This window comes from Homalodisca vitripennis, chromosome 1 (genome assembly GCF_021130785.1).
Source record: "Homalodisca vitripennis isolate AUS2020 chromosome 1, UT_GWSS_2.1, whole genome shotgun sequence".
NCBI classification, from domain to species: domain Eukaryota; kingdom Metazoa; phylum Arthropoda; class Insecta; order Hemiptera; family Cicadellidae; genus Homalodisca; species Homalodisca vitripennis.
Genome location: NC_060207.1, coordinates 59128690 through 59152286, shown reverse-complemented (window position 1 = coordinate 59152286; position 23597 = coordinate 59128690). Strand labels below are relative to the sequence as shown.

Here is a 23597-nt window from a genome sequence, read left to right as displayed (position 1 = left end):
CTTTGGTAGGACTTAAATTTTTGTATTAAATTGAAACAGAGTAATTGCTTCAAAATTAGTGAAACGGAGTAAGTACTACTTTTTCTTCACTTCACCCAATAAGTTTTGTCCTCAGTGGCACAGGTAAATTTTTGAACTAAAGTGTATTCAACGTTTTCATTGTTAACAGTAAGTTTTATTGGTAACTTTCAAGGGCTCTCTTTCTCATAATAAGTGACTTGAGTGATTACTGATTAAAATCATTTAAATAGAATGAAGATACACTAATTACAGTATAAATCATCCTGTGCTTGGATAGCAATGATTTGTTTACAAAGAGCTCTTCTTTTTTCTTCATTGATTCAAATCTCTTTTATGTATAATTGGAATAAAAAAGCTTTACAAATCAATGAAAGTTATATAGATTTTAATTGGATATTGGTATGTAACGATTGAATACTATGCACAGAAGTGGCTCCAGAAATGAACCCCAAATGGCAGACACTGTCTGAGGTGCTGAAGGAGATCCATGGGGATTCTGGAGGGAGCAGCCAGACAGTTTTAATACTCGTGGAGACTCTTGCCACATGTAGGCAACTCAAGCAGGTCAGAACTATCAGCTGTGAGTTCTGTGTAGTAGCAACACATGTATGTGTATTATATAGGTTTACACTGCCATATAATTTACACTTGACATGCAATGAACATAAAAAGACAATAGAGAACATTTGAAGGGAAAAGTTTAACATTAGTTAAACCAATAAAACCTATAAAAAACCTTGAATTTATTTAACCTGTTGACGAATGCAGCAAAACATACCCAAATGAGTGCGCACGGCATTTGCCGTTTGGTCCCATATGAGGGAGCACAGCATTTTCTGTTGCAGACTAATGACTCAGTTCGTTCTTACTGTGACGTCTAGCGTAGATTTTTGTAACTTTTCAGTTGTTCCTAATAGTGTCGCTGTACAGTATTGCTAGTCCTGTATCGTGGGGGCACCTGGTGATAACTTTTAAAACTATTTTACGGAGGCGGGACACAAGACCCGCTACGCCTCCAAGGTCGCCATTTTATAAGACCACTCCCCCAGAATGACACAAAGAAGCGTAAACTACTCAGGCAGTGCTATGTGTGCAAACACACCACTCGAACTGGACAAAGAAGAAAAGAAACCAGCTATGAATGTTCAACATGTGAGGTCGCCCTTTGTATATATATCCTTGTTTTGAGCAGTATCACACACTAGCAAAGTTTTAAAACGAGATTATTTCTTTTAACAATCTACAATGTATTTTTATATACATTTAAACTATAATAAACAAGTTTATTAACATTTAAAAGTTTGTTTTGTTTTACTCCCTAAAAGTCTGTCATGGTCAATGAGGCACTCAGTATGGACTGTCATAGCGGCACAGCAAATGCCATGCGCACTCGTCAACAGGTTAAAGTCCTAAACTTCGACCATTAGATTTTCTTAATTAAAATCATGTCTCAAGGTTTTATAGTTCCTATCATAGTAGTTCAGGGGTCAAGAGCAAATATGTGTACTGTGTAAGCACAAAATTGATATTTCTTGAAATTGATAGAGAAATTTGTCTTAAGAAATTGATCCATACTAATTTTAGTGGAGGTTGGAATGGGAGAATATCAAATGGTTATAATTTTAAAATTATAATTTTTTCTCTGATTAACTTTTTTTTAACTTGATACACTTGAAGCCAACTGTCAAACATTTAAATAAATGTTAATCAGGTAACTATATACAAATCCTTGAAGTGGCGACTTTCAGTATCTTTTGTCTTTTGTATGTATTTATCTGACAATGGTATATTATTTATGTGCCTGATAGTTTGTTTAAGTGAGTCGCCTATGAAAATATGATCTAAAAAAAATATTATAATTTCATATTTTTAACCCTTTTGATAACCCTCTATTTTGACCTTCACCAAAACCAGTGTGGCTTTTGTTACATTTCTTTTTTTGGGGACAGTGTATCTATTGATTGCAAGAAATATCCAGTGTTATGCTCATACAATGCAAATTGAAGCTGAGCTCCTGGACTATAAAATCATATACTCTATTATGAGTTAATTCTGCAACATGTTCATAAACATCAGTGAGGGATTTTGTCTACATCATTTGAGTACTTTTAGGCTCCATGCATTGATTATTGTAATTTTCTACTCCAGAAACACTGACATTTTAATAAAAATCAATTGGGACCAGGGTTGCTTTATGGCCAATGCCTGAATAGCCAAAAATAAATAAACAGTTTTAATTTTTAATAACTGACATTATATGTAAAGTGATCATGCTTTATTTAACTACGGTACCATATGCAGAATATCTACAATGTAGCTAAGTTGAAATTCTATTAATCTGTTTTGAAAGCCAAATACAATTATAAAGAAATATAACTTTTTGTATAAGATTCTGTAATTGTTATAAACCTTGAGATCCAACCAAAATTTTTTAAACACTGCATTTTTAAAATGAACACGATTTAATAGATGTATATTTAAATTTAGGAACTGACTGTGACGATATATAATATATTTATTTAAAAACTATTGCAGTATGAAATATAACAAACTCCTTAAAGATGCTACATAAAGTCCTTACTAACAGTGTGTCTATAAAAGTAGTAAAACATAGACACCATCCAACTCCCACCACACTGCCTTAGAAAAAACCTCACCACATATTCAAACTACAACACAATAAACATTCAGAAAACGCTCTACTGTTTGAATGTTAGCTTATTAAAATTTGCTGTAAATGGTTCATATTTTTTTAATTTGTGAAGGTGTTTTATTTGATTCTTTGAGGATGTTTTAATCTTGAAATAGATATTGACTTTGGTGATCACAAAAGATTGACTCAAAATTCTACATGAGGTAATCCAATGTTAGGCAGTAGACAAACTCCTTTATGGGGATATTCTTTAAGAAGAGCAATATTGTCAATAATGTTACAATACACATGAACAAATTTAGTACATAATATGATAATTAATTAAACACTCTTATATTCTAGTATTTAACAAAAGGAGGTCCAGCAATGCTGCAGGATCTGTACAAAAAACTGTTGGGCAAGAAAGTAACTTCCAATGAACCGATGCAGATAGATAATGTGGAAGAGGAAGAAGAGGAAGGACATGTCTTCACTCTGACCCAGACTACTTCAGAGGACAGTGAAAGTGCCAAGTACACAGAGTGCACCACACAGGTAAATTAATATTTGGCTGGTTTTGTGTTAAAATGTAGATGCAATAAATGGCATGATTAAAGAAGCAACAATTAAATAATTTAGCTAACCGATTTCCATTTTAGGTTTGAATAATATCTGGTAAAGTCTCAATAATAAAGTCTTAGCAGAGCATTCACATGTAAGACTAGATGGAGTTGTACATGTATTTGTCAAAGCTGAAAAAAAAAACAAAAAATTATCCTATTAATGCCCAAGTGTTAGGTAAAATTATCTTGCTCAACAAAACAATTACATAAAATTTCTGTTTATTTAGTTTCTTATATAACTTATTGTGTTTTGAAAGTCAGAAACTGATTATGTAAACCCTACTTTTGATTTCAATAAGTCGATCATCTTTATTCAGCTTTAATCATATATATGCATGGAGTAGAATCTATCAAAGTTCATAATATATAATTAATACATCCAATTATATATTCTGTCATAATATTACTTCAATGTTTTAAGTAGTTCCAAATTGTAAACTTAATATATGTTAATGTATTTAAAAATTAAACCATAAGCCTTAATATTTGATAATAATTTATTTACATAAGCCGAAATTTGTGCAAACCAAAAACAAACATACAATAAATACATAACAATAAATATCGAGTAATATAAATTAACATTAATAATAAATAACATTAAACATAAAAGGAAATAACATTATAATTTATATAGTTTAATAGTATATACACCATTAAGCCTAATCCTTATAATATACTTTGAATCACCACATTCCGTATAGTCACATTCCTATTCTATTTTATTGAATTTAAAGATATTGTAGTCATTCTGATGTAAATGTACAGCTGGACTCAGCATCGGAGCCAGTGGTAGTGCTGCAGCAGTTCAAACCAGATGGAGAGCCCCTATCACTGCCTTCTACACTGCGCTCACTCAAGCCTAAGTACATCGTCATGTATGACGTTGACGTCACAGCTATAAGGCAGATCGAGGTACACTATCTACCAATGCTACTACGGTCTGATGGCTGATGATTGATAGCAGCTCAAAACTACATGATAATAATGTTTCTTATCAGGTGTACCAGAGTTCAGAGAGTGAGTGTCAGATCCAAGTGTATTTCCTGATCTACGGAGGCTCGGTGGAAGAGCAGGCATATCTGACAACTCTCAGGCGAGAGAAGGAGGCCTTTGACTTCCTCATCAAGGAGAAGTCTGTAAGTGTTGTTGTCTCCATATTTGTACGTTCATGTTTGTATTACAATATGCTCGTTTTCTATTGTATTGCATAAATATATTGTAATATATTTTAAACAATTACATATAAAATAAGTATTAGCATAATGTTATTAAACCTTTCTCACTTTGCATACCTAAATATTGATTTCATAATTTCTACACTACCAGAACTATGAAAGCAAGTTTGAGGCATTGTTTAGATCTCACTAGAATAGAATTTAAAAAAATATATCTGTTTAAATATGTCTGTTTATATAAAAGATTGTTGTCGAACATAACTGAAGGCTGTTTAAATAATTTTGTTGCACAGACATTTCATATTTACAACTCCATGAAACAGATGCTACGAGTATATTAAGTAATTACAAATTAAAATACAGGGTTATTGGAAAGTTCATAATTTTGTTTATAACTTGAAACCATAATAAGCAAGTGATTTATGTGAAAAATGTAGAATTTGTAGTTGTTTCAATAGTAAATTGTCAATGTATAGATTTTATAGCCACTAATCACCATGGTTTATAAAACCTTAACTAACATTTCATGCAGCACCTTTAAATTTTCCTTCTCTGCATTATTTATTTACAAGTGGTGACCTAAAAGTTACCTAGCCATTTTCTAACTCTAATTTCAAAAGTATTGTTAAACCCCTCACATCTGTAAACAAAGAATATTTCATATTTTATTTCCCTTCCAATTGTAGGTTTAAAATGTTTTCTCGGTAAATTCCACTTTTAAACTGGTTAAATCAATGTAAAGGTGTTTTATATGTAATAAATCCTCATAAGTTCTAAAAAATGACATTCCGTTGATGTATTAAAACTACTACAGCATGCATTACATTTTCAGCAGTTCATTCGAGATTATTACTATGAGGAGATTATCAAGTGAAATGGCTACATGATGTACACCCAATGATGTATCAAAACTCCATCAGTTGCTTTATGGTGTATTAAAGCTCCTCAAATTTGATTTAAGATACCAGGTGTTTATTCCTAACATAGTTTATAATTGAAATCATAGTACCTTTTATTCTGTATATTATTTTATTGTAAATCAGTGTAATTATTGTACAGTTTAACTAAAAATTCTCTTAATGGTATATGGAACAGTAGTTGTTTCATATTTTATTAATGAACATGCATATTCTCTTCCAATACTTCTTAACTTAGATATTCTTGGTATTAAAAATCTCAAATCTCGCCTATATAAGCTATATACTGACTGGATATGAAGTTGATGATGAATTGACCAGTTTACTTTTTCCACAGACAATGGTAGTAGCAGCTGACCAGGAGGGCAAGGGAACGGATTGCAGTGAGCTGAGTCGGGACATCGGCCAGTCAGCAGTTCCCTCTGTCAACACTCGCAGAGGTGGCAATGCTGAACCCAACACCAGGCCCAGGGTCATTGTGGATATGAGGGAGTTCCGCAGCGAGTTGCCAGCCTTGCTTCATCGGCGGGGCATTGACATTGACCCAATCACATTGCAGGTCAGGCCATTAAAAACTCTTAAATCTTTGATAACTATCATTGTATAATTTTAATTTGTTACAAAAACAACTGGTATAATGATCGATTCTATATTAATGTAGTTGTAAAAATTATTAATTGTAAAATTGTAGTTGTAAAATTAGTAACCTTCTCAGTTTGTTATTTGAAATGAGTTTTAACACGAATTCAAAGCTACTATATAATACTGACATACATATTTACGATTAAACAAAGAATTTGCTTGTAAGAGGATGTTTTCTTTAAAGACTTCTTTAACGTTTAATTTGTTTGATTTCTTATAAAGATCGGGGACTATATCCTGACACCAGAGATGTGTGTGGAACGGAAGAGCATCAGTGATCTGATTGGTTCCCTCAACTCAGGCCGATTGTACCAGCAGGCTCTGGCCATGTGTCGGCACTACGTCAAGCCCATGCTGCTCATAGAGTTCGATCAGAACAAGCCATTCGCCTTGCAGGTACTAAAGTTGACTGTTAATAGACTAAAGAATTGACATGTTTTAAAGATTTATAGTTACTTTTCACACTTTCAATTTGAATCTATGCATAATGTGGCTTTGATGGGAAGGGATGATTCAATGCTAATCTTGAGTTTAGTCCCATTGGAATCGTGTCTATAAAATATTATGTCTCTGAGGTTAAAACAATGCAAAGAGTTTGTTTTAAACGTCTTCATCACCAACTTTTTTTGGATCTTTTCATATGGACATGTACTCCAGATTCCATTAGTCAAGTCTGTGGCAGTGTCAGATAGATGCTGCACTAAGTGGAAGTTGAAATGGAGCTCAACTCAACATTCGCATTTAATCTATGAAGAATTCAATGAATTAATTTACTACAAAGATATATCCAAATATTATCTTTTGTTTCATTCATATCTACAGCTAAACCATTTTACAGGAGTTAAGTTAATTGGAGTCCCGAAGTTAATTGAGGATATTATCAATTTATTGATGAAACTTATGTTAACTGTAGAATCGCTATGCATCTTGATCGAGATTTTTTTACATCACAGTTAACCGCTAACGTCTCGATAGAGGCACATTATGTTGTGCAATCTTTATGGCATTGATTATGATTGCATAAAATAAAATAAATTTTACATATATATATATATATATATATATATATATATATATATATATATATATATAAGCTTTCTTTATTACATATTCCTGAATACCAGTTAAACTCCTATTTTACAAGATCTTCCTTTTCAGGGGGCGGAGTAATGATTTTAGTACATAAAAATATTAAATGCAAAAGAGTTTTAATGCCTTCTGTTCAATCATTATTAATCGAAAAAGAATTTGAGTGCTGTCTGTCTGAAATTTCTTTGCCTAATTTTACATTTGTTTTAGGATGTATCTATAGATCACCCTTACAAAACCTTGTTGACGGATTTCTGTCTAAATTTGAAGCAATGTGTAGTATCTTAACCCATAAGTACAAACATATAATTTTAGTAGGAGATTATAACATTAATATTTTAAAAAGGGATAGACTATATTACAAATTTATTAGTATTTTGAAATTATATAACTTAACCTACAGAGTTAACTTTCCAACTCTAGTATATATGGGGGCAGAGAGTGCTATTGACAATATTGTAAGTAACATTAAAGATAAAGAATGTAAGGTAACAGGGCTAATAACACATATCTCAGACCACAATGCTCAACTCTTTGAAATATTTGGTTTAGTAAACAATAGTAGGAAAATCTTAAAGAAATACTGTAGGAAATTTACACAGAATAATATAGACCTTTTCTTGAATAATCTGTATGGAGAGTCTTCTTGGTTGAATGTTTATCAGGCACCAGTAGATTCTAAGTATAATCAATTTTCTGACACCTTTTTTTACCATTTTAACAACTGTTTTCCCAAAATTATTACTTCGTTGAGGGAAGGTGATACAAACCAATGGATGACAGATGAGATAAGATTAAAAAAGGATAACATCTTTCAGTTAGAAAAAAAGGTTTAGACAAAATAAAGATGAAAAATTAAAGATAGTTATTAAAAACCAGAAAAAGGATTTAAAATCATGCATAGAGAGGGACAAAAAAAAATTCTTTGACAGTAAAATTAAAAATTTTGGAAATAGCACTAAAATTGTATGGGACTTAATAAAATTACAAGTAAAAAAACAATCAAATCAAAATTCAAACATTAAAATTGACTACAATGGTAAAACAATAGCTGATCCTATCGAAATAAGTAATACGTTTAATAATTTTTTTGTTTCAGTAGTTGATCATTTAGTACTACCTAAAATCGATAAGGATAATAAAAAGTGTAATTTTTATGATCCTGTAAAAAACAGATTCAAGTTTAGCTCAGTAAGTGAAAAAGAACTAGTAAAATTAAAAAGTCTTTTGAAAATAAACTATCAACAGGTCATGATGATATTTCAATCAATATTATTAAACAAATTTTGCCTACAATAATAAAACCTTTAACTCATTTAATAAACTCATCTTTAATCTCTGGTAATTTTCCTGATAAATTGAAGATAGCAAAAGTAATCCCAATCTTTAAAAAGTGTGAAGTTAATGATCCCTCATGCTACCGCCCGATTTCACTGCTTCCAGTATTCTCTAAAGTGTATGAAAAGGTGGTTTATACTCAACTAGTTGGTTATTTGGTTGAGTGTGAATTATTTGACAAAGAGCAACATGGGTTTCAGGCAGGGAAATCTACAATAACAGCTGGGATTGAATTTATTAATTCTATAATAGACTCAGTAGATAAAGGTGAGAAAATTGTAGGAATCTTTCTAGATCTTAGTAGGGCTTTTGACAGCGTGTCACACGAGGAATTGTTAAAAACCTTATCAACGTTAGGTATTCATGGTAAAGAGTTAAATTGGTTTGAGTCATACTTGAAAAATCGACAACAATACGTTGAAATTGAAAATGCAGTGTCCAATATACATGATCAATATGTTTACATCAGAAAATTTAGCTCAGAAAAGTTAATTATCCCATATGGTGTCCCTCAGGGATCTATTCTGGGCCCATTATTATTTTTGTGCTACATACGAGGCTTACCACGATTGATCCCTAAGAACAGTACTATTTGCATGTATGCAGACGATTCTAATGTAACAGTGTCGGGAAAATCAAAGGAAAGATTAGAGGAATCATCTTTTATTTCACTCTCAATAGTCAAAGAATTTTTTGACAGCAAAAATCTTTTAATAAACTCAAATAAAACAAACTTTATCTCATTCTGTACTAAGCAAAATCAAAGTAATATAGAGCCAACTATTTTATTAAGTGAAATGCCACTAAAACAAGTAGAGCATACCACATTTTTAGGCCTTAAAATTGACCAAAACCTTAGTTGGGATAAACACATAGACCATGTAATAAACAAAACCTCTTCTGGGTTATATGCATTAAGACAAATGTCTAAAATATGCAACTTAAACACTTTAAAAACAATATATTATGCTATGGTTCATTCACACTTGGCTTACGGTATAAGTGTGTATGGTTCTACAACAAAGAGTAATCTAGACAGGTTACTTCTTCAACAAAAAAGGGCAATTAGGATAATATATAACTTAAAAAGAGATGAATCAGTCAAGCATCTTTTTGTAGAAACAGCGATACCAACAGTCATTGGACTGTATATATTGGAAACTGTTAGCTATACAAAAAAATTTGCAAATCCCTCTCAAATTCCCAGTAGACATGATCATGATACTCGAGTACAAAGGCAAGTGGAACGGCATAATTTAGAGTTCTACAAAAAAAAAACCACGTTCATAGGGACAAAACTACTATATCACCTTCCCAGAAGCTTTTTACTGGAGCAAAATAATGAGAAATTTAGGAAAAATTTAAGGAGTCTGATTAAATTAGCTCCCTACTCCTTGGAAGAATTTTGGGAAGCAGATTTAGAATAAGAATTCACTTAATAATTTTATTTAATTATTATCAGTTGTATTAGTTTATAAAGTGTAAATTTAGAATAGATTTTTACTGTAAATACTTTGATTGATCACATATTTAGTTGTTCTTTATGTATTCTTAGTGTAAATCTTCTTTTTTTAGTTCTAGAATAATTTATTTCTTTATATGCTACAATAGTACTTGTTTTTGTTGCATTATTGTTAGCATGTTGTAACAGGGACAACTAATTTAGATTTTGTTTTTAACTTTAAAGACATTTTTTGTAATTAACACATCAATCTGAGCATTTTAAGCAATAATAGTCTTTTTTTACTACCAATGAAGGTCTATATTGTAATTTGTTTTTTGACCATTTAATAATTGTATTTTAATTATAAAACTTCTGACACTATTCAATGTATCTCATATGTGCATTATTAATGAATAAAGGATGTTTTGAATTTGAATTATATTAAATGTCTCAATTTGAACAGTGATTACGTTGAAAAATAGCCTGAGTGTAGCTTTTAAATGTATATAAAAAAATGTTCGTATTTCAGTTGGTTAATTTTTTATTTCAAAATTTCTTGTTACTTTCTGGATAGCCTTGTATTTTGCACTGGCTAAACTACTTATTGCTGAGTCAAGCTGTCTGTAGTTCTTGGTGTTTGCTGGTTACCTATTATAGTGTGTTGTGAACATGAGCCAGTTATCAAAAACTAGTGATATTTGGAATTGTTTATTAGATTTTATGATTGATAATGGTAGTGATTTGTGGATTGATGATCCTGTTGATCGTTCTACCAAGAGTTTGAGTGATTTTTTATTGGGTAGCAGCGAATTGTACATTCCAAATCTAAGTGATTTTATTGACAATAATGAAAAACAAATAACTAAAGATAATGAACCACAAGCTAAAAATGCTGATAATAATATAGGTAATGTTCAAAATCTTAATTCTATAACCCTAATTTGGCTCAAGAGCTTATCTGCTGCAAGAGGATCAATGTTAAGGATTAATACAGTTTTAGAAATGTAGGCTCAAGAAACAGTCCTGCACTAAACTATTTTTTGTTTCTCCCCCTCCCCCAACAATTTGGAATCTCTTTGTGAATTAAACAAATTTAAATCTGCAAAATAACAAATTGAAAATAAAAGAAATTCTGGAAACAAGCCCTTTTTCTAGGTTACAAAATGGGTAGCTGTCACTGTACCCAAAATGAAATGATACATTGTGACACAATAAATATGGGTTTAAATCCTTAAAAAAACATTGAAGTGTTATTACAGCACTAAATTATTACAGCAAAACCATTTTTCTAGTGTAATATTTCTCAACAGATTTGAACTTATTTCTTCTCCATTCCATATTAGTTCTCAACCTAACACAGTATATAAGGCTTTCAAAAAGTATTTCTTTCCCACTCAGAACATTGATGATTCAGTGATAGGAATTAAAAATAGATTTACACACATTGTTTACTCACCTAATGAAAGGTATGCAAGATTTTGTATAAAATGATATGTGAAGTAGTTGAAAGTGAACATAGTTATGTTTTACATACAGAGCCTTGCAATGGTAAACCAGTTTTAGCTGATAGCCAATACAATACATTCACATAAACAGTCAATTATGTCTCTACTGATAGCTTTACAAGCGTTACTGAATATTTCCACAATCCACATTTTTACAATACTAAAACAAATTTTTGAGTAAGTTTATTTGTACATATTTCTATTCCTGGTAATTTACTGAAAATAATTATATATAATACTTACTATATTGTGTTGCATTTGCTTTTTTTGTTTTTGTTTTTTGCTTTTCAGAAAAACTTGTGTATATGCCAATAAGAGTAAGCGCTTGAGACAAAAATGCATACCAGTTGTGTGGGGTTAAATTACTAGAAACTTCACTAAGTTGAAATCAAAAGTCAATGTCAAACAAATTATATTGCAGTGTGCTTTGTATGTAAATTTACATTTTAATTTTTAATATTAACATTATTGTAATCTTGATCTGGTTTTGAAAGAAGGTGAAGAGTGCAGGATATGCATTAGTTTTGATATTATGTGTATTCTTGATAAAATAATGAATTATTTCACATTTTACTTCTCCTTCCTCCTTCGGTCATTGTCAACAATTCTTTATTCATGAATTGTACATACTTATGAAAAGCGAGTGAATAGCGTCTACAATGCTACAAACTGATTAAACAGTGTTTTGAGCATAGTAAAATTCCTCAAATGAGTACAGAGATAAATTTATTATATTTGTATGCCTTAACCCATTGAGGAAGACAGACGAGTCTGACTCGATGCCGCTACTAGCGGGCTGAATGCAGACACACGAGCCTGACTCGATGTCTGTACTGCGTCGTTACTTACCGACATAGTTCTATAATTTTTCGACAGATATCGTTGGCATGTCCTTTGTGAACGTTTATACTGACTAACAAAATATAGTTTTGGTCAGTTGGCCAACCTGTTGATTCCCTTTTTCTATGATTGTAAAGTGTCATCTGTTTGTTTTGAGGCTGTCGACGCCGTTTACTGCGTGTAACTTTTTGGTTATGTGCGCATAATGGATCGTGAAAATGTACGTTCTTCTGAAGTGGACCGTTATTTAGATAGTGATTTTGAGTTTGATTCCGAAAACAGCAGTGATTTAGTGTTGAGGACATAATTGTTCAACCGACCAGAGCTTGTAAAGTTTGCACTTCCCACAACAAGAGGTCTGAGACTGCTTGGATGTGCGACCGGTGTCAAGTTCCACTGCATCTTGAAAAATGTTTCAAGGATTTTCATACCAAGCTAAACTACTAAAATCCTGAAGAAACATGTGTATATAGTGTAAATAATAAGACTTAGTAACTACAGTTATCCAGTGTTTTAAAATTTCATTTCAATATAGACTAAATTCCATGGCAACCTACAACTCATGATGAAATCGCAAATGCAGAACCGTAAGTCATCACAAAACTTTTTGTTGCATGTTTATTTTTACAGATATAAATTTAAGTTTTTGTTTCCACGTAAAAAACATTATAAAGTTTCAGAAAATATATAGTTTAGATGGCTTAAAATTTTTTAAATAGTTTTTATAACAAATTGCTTTTAAAATTTCTAAAAACATTATAAAGTTTCAGAAAATATATAGTTTAGATGGCTTAAAAATTTTTTAAATAGTTTTTATAACAAATTGCTTTTAAAATTTCTAAAAAAAATTATGATATTTTATATTTTTTAGAACAAAATTTTTTTTTAATCTACAGTGAGTATATTTTACTTTTAAAGAACACAATGTTTTCTACAAAACAAAACAAAAATTATAAGTTTATCTTTAATAGAAATTATTGTATGAATTTTTTACCAACTGCCTGCAAAAGAGCTGATTTTAATTGCTTTGTACAGGTCAGTTCATAATCAAGTTAACTACTTCCTTAATGGGTTAAGGCTTACACTATTTTTGTACCACTTTCATTTTAAATTTGTAATGGAATGTAATTTTAAAACCTTTTCCCAACATACCTAGTTTTTTTCATATGAATTTAACCTGTGATAGTTTAAAACAATTTCATTTCTCTTACAGCTATTATAATTATTGTTTTGTAAAATTAAGTTTTCTTGATAGTTTTTTACAAACATTATAGTCTTATAAATGTACAAGCCTACGTACGGTTTGAATGTTTTAGAACAAAATTTTAACAACCAAACTTCTTTTGGAACAAAGAAATAATTTCTTGGCCAGAAACCTTTCCCATTTAAATACCTTGCATTCCTTATTAATTTATGGCTTTTAATAAATATAAATATGCCATAAATATTATAAGAAACTAATCTTAACCCAGGAAAGATATTAAATGCTTTCAGATCTAAGAGAATGAAGTTCTAGGCTCAATACCATTTTCTGTACAAATGTTATTCTGGACATCTCACAAGTGCATGTAGTTTAACCTAAACTGACATGTATATTTTGTGAAACATCCTAATAATATTAAAATGTGAAAGTGCCTTTGTTTGTATTATGTGGTTTCATACATAAACTATTCAACCGATGGTATTGAGATTTTATATGGACATTCTTAGTATGAATGTTCCTGGCCTGTTCTTATTTCAAAAGTCCCTCCGGGCTACACCCCACTGGTCTCTAACATAGCAAAAATTCTCTGTTACATCACTTGCTGTTTAGCATTGTTTTTCATTACATATAAGGATGGAAAATGTCCTTAACAATAATAGTGTTTTCGATATGTAGATGTGGCTTTTCGTATTGCAGATCTTAGCATAATCTTCAGCTGTTAATCCCAAACTTAAATTTCATGCTGTTTTGGTCATTCAAAACTTTGGTTGTTACTGTTGCTCATTCATACTTCTCTTTGTTCTCATTCTGAAATTTCTTTCTGGCTTCTTCAGTGTATTTCTGCCTGTTACAGGGCCGTTATTACCTGAGCAGTGATCTACAGAGCAGTGACATCACAGCCAAGCTCCAACTGCTGACTCTCCACTTCCCCAGGCTGCGACTGGTGTGGTCCCCCAGCCCTTATGCCACAGCACAGCTCTTTCATGAGCTCAAGGTGAATAGGGTTCGACTTAACAATACCTATGGATCTTCTGTCACTGTTGACAAAATATTTGTATATTTTGTGTACTATTAGATGTCTTAACAAACATGTATATTTAGAGATGGAGGCAAAATAAATTATATCAACGATTTTTAAATTTTTTTTATTTTCTTTATTTATGAAATAAAATATTAAAAAATATAAATGTGCATATAATATGCATATTATATGTTTCAAAGTTTACTCTGGATTTTCTTGTTTATTTAAACAATATGTATTGCATAAGTTTATCCAGCGATTTTCAAATTGAAAGGCATTTTATAAAACTCAGTTTCTACAAAACTACAAAATTGTCTTTTTTGAGTTATACATCAAATCACATAAGACAATGCCGATCATATGGTAAAGTCAGATTTAATTAAAATGTAATAATATCTAACGTGCTTCAGCCATTATAAATCAAAGAATTTTTACAAAACTTATTGTCTTTATAGAAACAGTTTTAGCATAACTGTTAATTATGTGGGATATTTAGCTTTGTGCCTTATGTAGCAGGGCACACTGCTTACTCCATTTGTTCTGTTTGTTTACATCTGACTCTTGTATAATTTTAGAGCAATGGGCCCAGTCACGAAAGTTGATAACAATGAAATTGTCCATGAAAACATGGGAAATGTACCCATGTAGTATGTGTACTCTTGTAGTTTACAAGAGTAGCACTGAGGGTACTATGCTACCTGGATTGCTCAATAGTTAAAAGGTTAATTAAATTGGTTTTCTGCTCTTGGCATGCACTATATGTGAAAGAAGACGTTCAAAATTCACCATTAAATATTTTAGTTCCAAATTTTTCTGATGCTAGTAGCCAAGCACAGTTTAAATTTAGAGTAAACTATTAGGCCATCAAAGATTCACTAACCTTTATTCCATGTACAATAAAGTATTATTTATTAACAATCCTAAATATATTCACTCTTTATTGTTTCTTGACTAAAATTTTGAAAATTACAACCTTGATTATGTCAATAGGTGGTGGAGCCATTTCTGTTTAGTTTATATTTTAGAGTGTATTTTCCTATCAGACGTAATTAACATTTGTTGTTTTGTGTATCTTCTCATTTATCATTTCTTTAATATCTCCTCATTTTGTTTGTTCTATTTCTAAGTCAAATTCACATGACATAGCTTAACCCAATGGCTACCAATGACATATATAGTGCCCCCACAATGATCCACATAATTTTATTTGTTGTAGTAGATCTGGTATGAATCCAATAGTTTCTAGGCAACTAAATACTTGAAACATAGGATACAATTCAACAATACAATACAATTTACAAGTGGAAATGTGGTTTTTTTTTCATTTTTTTTAAAATACACTTTTAACATGTTATATGGTTGTTCAATATTTTTAATTGATCCTAAGCACCCACATAATGATTTCTATTGCAAAATGAAAAATTAATTCTGTACCTGAAGGTAAAAATAATGGAATTTTAATTGATAGTGAATGGGTTAATAGCTCATACAAAAAGAAGAAGAAAACAGGATGTTCTGCATGGATGCTTACATTATTAGTGCCTTTACATTATTTCTTATTCTGGCAAGGTGCACAAATTATTTGCTCCAAAATTGTGTATTTTACATTTACCGTATTTTTTTAGCCCTTTGTTAAAAATCACGCATTTATTTTGTTTTTATTTGATAAATAAAAGTTATTGCAAATCAATAAATTTAAAAAGTCTGAGTCTATTTTGATGTTGGATATCCTCTCATGTTGGCTGTTACATATCAAGTGGGAGGACAGTGACAACAACAATTTTTCTCTTATCCATGATAAATGCCCTGTCACTCCAAAGACTACTTACATTTAAGTGCAGCTAATTCAGTTAAAATCGTAACGTTTACTTCTGTTATTTTCCTGAAAAATGGCTGTATCAAGTATGAATAAAGTCAATACAAAAGTTGAAGGCTTTCAACAAATTAAAGTTAACTTTGATTTCAGGAAGGGAAAGATGAGCCAGTGGCATCTGTGGCTGCAGCTGTGGGACTTGAAGGCACCACTCTGGAGGATGATGTGCATATTGAGAAATACAACACTGCCATACATGTGAGTGCAAGCCCTCTCATGTGTTTGTTTTATTAATTTCAAAGTCATCTCTAATGTAATTAGTAATTTTGTATATACAAATTTATAACATTCTAAAATATTATTAGGATGCAAAATTTAAATTTATTATTTTAAACAAGAACACTTTTAAACGTAAATCAAAACCATTTCAGTTGTGTAAATATAATTCCACTATAAACTTAACTTACTAAACACTAACTAAACAAATTAATTTGGTCACTTTTTTAACCCTTAAAGTGCAGTTTATGGATAATTCCGTACCATCACAATTGGTTTAATTGTGGCTTATGGGAATATCCGTATGGTCCTATTTTAGTTTATTGTGTACATTATAATTCATGAAAAAAGCCTTGAATGTATAAATGCATTGATTTAACACTGTTAGGAAGCAAATTTGATTGTGTGTCATGCCAAAAATAAATCAATAACCAGTGCTATTCTTTATCGTTTTTTTCATCTGATTCATAATTGAAAATGATATCATCCAAAAAAATCTTCATTGTTGTGCATCAACATTTCATTTGCAAAATTGGCGCATAAACCACTGTCTGCAGGCTTTAAACTCTGTAACAGCTAAAAACTGAAAGGACATAGTTGTAAGCGTTTACATAACACTTTCTAAACAGTCATCATTGGAATTGCTAATTCACAACTAGAGTTCCAAACTGATTTTTGTGGGCTACTTGTGAAAGTCTGTATCACTCGCTCAACACTTTCTTCACTAACCTTTGGTCGTCTCGTACTCTTCCCTTTGCAAAGGCAGCCAGTATCTTCAAACTGATGATACCATCTATGGATATTATTATCACTTGGAGGATCACAACCGAACTTTATACAGAACGCACGTTGCACAGTTACTAAAGATTCGGTCTTTGCAAACTGCAGAACACAAAAAGCCTTCTGTTCACGAGGCGCCATTTCTGCTACTAGTGCTTTCTAACAGATGGCAGAGGAAACATTGCATCCGCATGCGCACAGGTGACAACAAACAAAACTAATGAGTTGCTCTTAGATTTGATGTATGAATTAATTTTAAGTTATATGTAAAAAAAAAAAACTGTAAGTTAATATTTAATTATGGAATGAATTTCAGTAAGGCTAGTAATTATTACAAATGTGTGTGACAGGACTTTGTAAGCAAATTGCCTGGAGTGAACACCAAGAACCTTGTGTCTCTGATGAACAAGGGCGAGTCCCTAGACCACCTCATGACACTGTCTAAGGTAACTCCACTGTCTCATATACAGAATATTTATTTTTTAAATGCGGTCTTAATTATTTTTTATTTTGAATGATAATGAACAAAGACCTCATTGTACCCAAAAGGTACAAATGTACCTATATATAGCATAGTACAATATAATTTTATACTGCATACTAAGTCATGATATTTTATTTGGAACTCGAAATCGTCCGAATTTCTATATGACAGTCATGATGTGGTGACTCCATTAAACAACTGTGCCTGAAACAGGAGGTGTATAAACTAAATCTTTTTATCACACTCTGTGAGGTCTGATAAACTGGAAGGCCAGTGATACAGTTTTTTCTTTATGGTCTATAAAGCCAATCTATTAACAAACCCTTTTTAGAATTTCGCTTCTATCCTCCAGAGGGGAAGAAAGAAAAGAAAACCAAATGATGGACACTCAACAGGGAAAATGCTCCTGCATATTGTGGAGTATTTATCTCTTAAGTACTTCAGCATCTAGCCCACTGTTATACCCAAAAGTACTAGTCAATTTAACCAAAAATGTAGTGGTTAGTAACAAAATATAATTTGTATACATACAGCTGTGAGATTTATGTAAAATACTGTCATGTAAGTATTTTTAACAATTTTTCTCTTAAGTTTTTTTGTAACAAACGTAAAAAAATAATAAATTATCTTAAAAAATATAAATAAAAGAAAATTAAGTAAGACACTAATACCAGTGTCTCAAATGTAATGAAACATTAATGTACTTATAAAACAACCATATCAGTATTTTATAAAATGTATAGTTATAACTATATAAAAACTAATATAAATAAGAACACGAAATTATATGTAGATAGATCTACTACATATTTTACAAATATCTTTGAAACAAAATTATACTAAAGAAAGATATAAGAAAAATTATTGGCTAACCTTGATGTAGCTATCCATATTCATGGTAATACATACATGGCAAAATAACCAAAGTTTGAAATAAAAATGTTGGAGTCTTTAGAACAAGAAATTGCTTCTAGCAGCCAGTAACATGATATAACTACAGTGTATTACATGAAATGCGTAGAATTACTGACAGCGATGCTCGCACTTTCAGACTAAAATGCTGGGTCTCTCTTGCTGATGATGTAGTACTAAAAGGGTAAGGGTGTTTAATAACTACTCATCATTATCACACCAAACAACTGTAACTTGATTTAATTATGAATAAAAACAAAACTTGCCAAAACAAGCTTTTAACACGTCATTTTAAAAGCGACATAGTCATTAATAAGACCAGAGTTGACTTAAGCTTCCTGTCAAATATATAAAATAGTGAAGCATATGAGGTAGCGACTGCCAGACCACAAGATATCCAAATCCAATACTGCCCAGCACTTGCAGGCAACAGGCATAAATAAGTTACTGAGGATTGGTCATACAATATTGACAGGGAATATGTGTTGTTGGCAGGAACAGCTGGGAGATCTCATCAGCAACAGTCAGAACGGGGTGTTGCTCCACGATGCTCTCCACAAGCCCTTGAAGGCTCCGACTGAGGCTACGTCTTTCCGAGGACGGGCCAGAGGGCGAGGCTTCCGGCGACGGAAGACCTAGACAAATGACAGACTATGTTACCATATCATTGTATCTTCCCCCTTACCTGTGTGTTCAATTGGACTTGAATGAACTATAATGTTGACCACTTGTGATTGTAGTGGTTACAAAATGAATAATGGAATACAATTCTATATAGTTAGTACTCTTCAAAATCATAAAATAGTGTTTTGTACCTGAAATGTGTTTTGTGTGGCTTTAACTAAGTGGGTTGTTGTATCATGTAATGATTGAAAGTTAATTTTGAAGTATATTTGGTGAGTAAAGAAAGTGAATATAAATTAGTTGATCCTTTTTGAAATTGAGGATACACCCAATGTATGTATTGTCATTGCCTTAAAATATATAAAAACCAGTGTATTATTATTTTACATATTTCATGTAATTTCCGTAATATTCATTTCACCCCCTCCACTTGAATGTCCTGGACCTTGTTCTTTCCTTGTATAATAGAGCATCAATTCTCCAGATTAATTGTGATCAGACCCCTTCCAGATTATCTATTATACCAAATAAATTTTTTTAATGAACCCCTAAAAGATTGGTAGTTGTCCTTGGCATAACAATATCGCTACGATCATCCATAATTAACTCAACAGTTAAGGGGAAGTGAAGCTTGACCATTACTGTTGGAGTTTTTTTTAAGGAAATGTAATATTCTTTGGCACAGTATTACATTTAATAATTGAGTTCTTTTATGAAATCCATTAAAAAGTAACTGTATTGTAGTAAATGTAGTATTGCTACAGCGTTGTGCTATTTCTGCGTCACCTTTAAATGAAATAGTATACTTAAGTAAACAAACAATAAATGATGATTCCGCCATTACCCAAAACACAATTTTCATCGATGACATTCGGCAAGTTACAACCATATTTTTAATACTGTGCTGTATTTGCATTTATTTTTTAATGAAAATGCATGTTTTTAATCCTAAATTATTACAGTAGTGGGATCTGTTACACATGACATGTCAATGAAGTTTTTTGTAATATTCAGACAATTGTAGTTTGAATGGAAAGTGCTATTATTTTGGTACTAATCAAAAGAGGAGATTCCGTACAATTCTCAGTATGAATACCTCATTTCACTCACTTTAATGCAATTAGTAACCAAGTTAGTAAAATATTGAAAAGGATTTTTCACATTCAAATTTTACAGCTACGGAAAAAAAGTTTGCAATACTTTAATTGGTTGTAGTGTCAAGCAAGCTGTTGTCAGTAATAAACCAATACCAGCATTGGAAAATTATTCCTCTTTTTATTCATTTAAATAAGATTTATAATAGACTAAACTAGTGTTTTTATAAAAATTATTAAAAAATTACAAATTGTAGCTTTTATTAGCAAAAACGTATATACATGTGATAACCTTATTTTTAATGCAATTACATAAACAAATAAATTACTGAATAGCTGAAAAATTTCCTAATCACTTAACATAGGACAAAATATCTCTCATTATGGATTGGCACCACTATTACCTGTTGAAATCTCACTTTTCTACAATCCTTACCATTGCTGTTATTAGATATCACGTCCGTTTTCGTGTCTGATTTATCAAACGCATAGTTTTGCGCAGTAGGAATTATAAATACATACAAAAATAAAATACAACTAATTAATATTTCTACAATATTTTTATACAAAAAATTAAATGTAAGATTTTGTATAAATTTTTTTGCCATTTTACAGATTTGTTGGGTTTAATTCATTTAAACTTCTTTGGCATCCACAAATCAAGACAAACCAGGGTTGTAAAAATTTAAGAAAAGAGTATGGAAAGCAATTTTAAGGGATAATTTATTGATTATCGTGAGATCTAAGAACATTTGCAATAAAAACTATGCAGAACTTAGCTTATCATACTATATTTAGTAGACAGGAGTGGTACTAAATAATTTTTAAATATTAACAGTTAATTGCAAATGAACTAAAATTATTGAAAACGATAATATGCTAATGCAAACCAACAGAAAATATCATGTGTAATACATGACAACAAACTATGCCAGTCTAATCAGTTCATCATACAGTTGATAAACTGCTTGGTGAATACTAATAATAAAATACATATTGAGGTGGTGAACACCATAAGTCATAAACTTAAACAAAGTCACAGGAGCTTGCCTTTGACCTTTTAGGTAAGAAAAGAGTATTAGTCTCTGATTTACTTCATATAAGATTTGATCTCTCCATTCAGCCAAAGTTAACAAAGAAATCACTCTTCAACCATCCAAGTGGTTAACAACAGCAACATGAACATTACCCAAATTACACCATGAGAAGATGGAGAAATTTTTACTCTGAAATGGAAACGGCCAAGAAATTAACAAGACCACCAAACATTTCTGATCTTGAACAAGAGGATTTGATTTTAATTTTGTAATAAAGCAATATTAAAACTGAAGGTGTTACAGGTATACTGTACAAAACAGTAAATTTCAATGATATATTGAAATTAGATTAAGAATATTTATGTTTCTGTACAAATTAGTGTTGAAATCAAATACTTGCTAAATTATTTTAATTTAATCACTTTACATCTGACAGTTTTCAAACAGTTTCTTGGGTTGCAGGTTTCTTATTCTAAGATAATCTATTTTAATACATAAGTTTGAAATTTAAAATTTATAAATAATATAGCACTGACAGTTTGAGCCACAATACATTTGAAAATCTTGATGTTGGGTAATTTTTTAAATTGATTTTAAAACATATTCACATGCTTTTTTTATTTCTTAGGTGACAGCATAAATGCTGAATTGGTGGGATAAGACACGTACTATATAAGAAAAATAAGTTTTGTAATTGTTATGGAATAACACACAAGATGTGAGCACAAAATATACCTAAAAACAAAAAACATGTGTTATAATAGTATTGTGATTGCTTACACATATGAAATAACTCTTTGAGCAGTGAGTAAGGAAGTCTGTCCAACTGCAGCAACATACTAATATTATGTCAAAAATTTGATCAGTGCCTGCATATAAATGTCATATTCCCTTTGTTATGTATACAGTAAAATGAAATTTAAATACTGACTGTTGAAGGTTGTGAAAAATCCACAATTGTTCAGAGAATGTGATCTTCGTTCAGTATTACGCCTCACTTTTTGGATTAAATAATAATTATAAACAAGATTAGTTTTGTACTTTAATTTTTATTTGAGTTTTCATGAACACTACAATTTACAAAATGAAAATGTAAGTTAATTTAATATTTAAATAGTGTTTTTATTTGCATTCAACTAAGTGTAATTTAACCCTTTGAACCCCAGGCGACGAAATATCGTCGCCGAGAAAATATGCGAAGATCCCCGCGGCGACGATGTATCGTCGCCAATGAAGTTGCGAGAATCCCCGGGCGACGTAATATCGTTTAATACATATTTATTTGAAATCGTAAAATACTTATTTTATGAGTATTAATACATATTTATATGTATTTTATTAAAATACTAATTTTTTTATTTATTTATTTACTAATTTATTTATTTAGGTAATATCAGTGATTTTTGTGTTGTACGCCTAGAGGTTTTTACAAGTCGCATACTTTTATATAAAAATTCAAAAAAAAGTTTATTTTTAGAGATATCAATATAATTTTTTTTGTACATACACAAAACTAAATTTAGAAAAATAAAATGTGGGTGCCCATAGTAAAAATATTTCTTATTTTTTAATTAAAAAAATCTTAAAATCAATTTTTTTGCCTAAAAATCTATATACATATATTTTAAAATTATGTTAATGCTGTTAAACATTTTTTTATACTTCAGACTAATCTTTTTCTGTGTATACAATTTCATTCTGGACATTTTGGTGTGTAATACAAGACAATAGCATAAAAAATAGCAAAAGTATTAATTTTTTACAAACAGTATGCAAAACAGCTGTTTCTGCTCCGGGGATTCTCGGTAGTTCTTAGGTCAAATGATTTTGGTACGTTTTTTCCACCATCAATATTTTGGTCTGGGGTTCAAAGGGTTAAGCAAATTCCATGTTTTTAAAATTAAATTGAATTATTTCTAAATGAAAAATGTCACTTGTTGAAGTTATATCTAATGTAAATACTTTTAAAACTATAACACTTTTTTCTTTAGCTGTTTTTATTATTATGAAATGAGCTTATATGCCTATTTTAAATGCCTGTAATTTCACACAGAGTGAAAAATTGTATATTTTTGTAATTATTGAAGTTATCTTAATTGGATATAAATTTAACTATACAAATA

At 30.8% G+C, this 23597-nt stretch overlaps 1 protein-coding gene across 2 annotated transcripts in view; it reads left to right on the top strand.

The window, feature by feature from the left end:
* The window catches only part of LOC124362476 (DNA repair endonuclease XPF), a 51043-nt gene extending 31310 nt beyond the window's left edge, over positions 1-19733 (top strand). For both annotated transcript variants that reach the window (XM_046817025.1, XM_046817016.1), the window contains 10 exons: positions 449-585; positions 3017-3208; positions 4045-4191; positions 4278-4415; positions 5709-5930; positions 6236-6409; positions 14287-14427; positions 16421-16525; positions 17674-17769; positions 19215-19733. In XM_046817025.1, the coding sequence (XP_046672981.1) occupies positions 449-585; positions 3017-3208; positions 4045-4191; positions 4278-4415; positions 5709-5930; positions 6236-6409; positions 14287-14427; positions 16421-16525; positions 17674-17769; positions 19215-19358 (1496 nt within the window). In that variant the 3' untranslated portion in view covers positions 19359-19733. The remainder of the gene's footprint in view (positions 1-448; positions 586-3016; positions 3209-4044; positions 4192-4277; positions 4416-5708; positions 5931-6235; positions 6410-14286; positions 14428-16420; positions 16526-17673; positions 17770-19214) is intronic.
* Positions 19734-23597: the final 3864 nt, after the last annotated feature.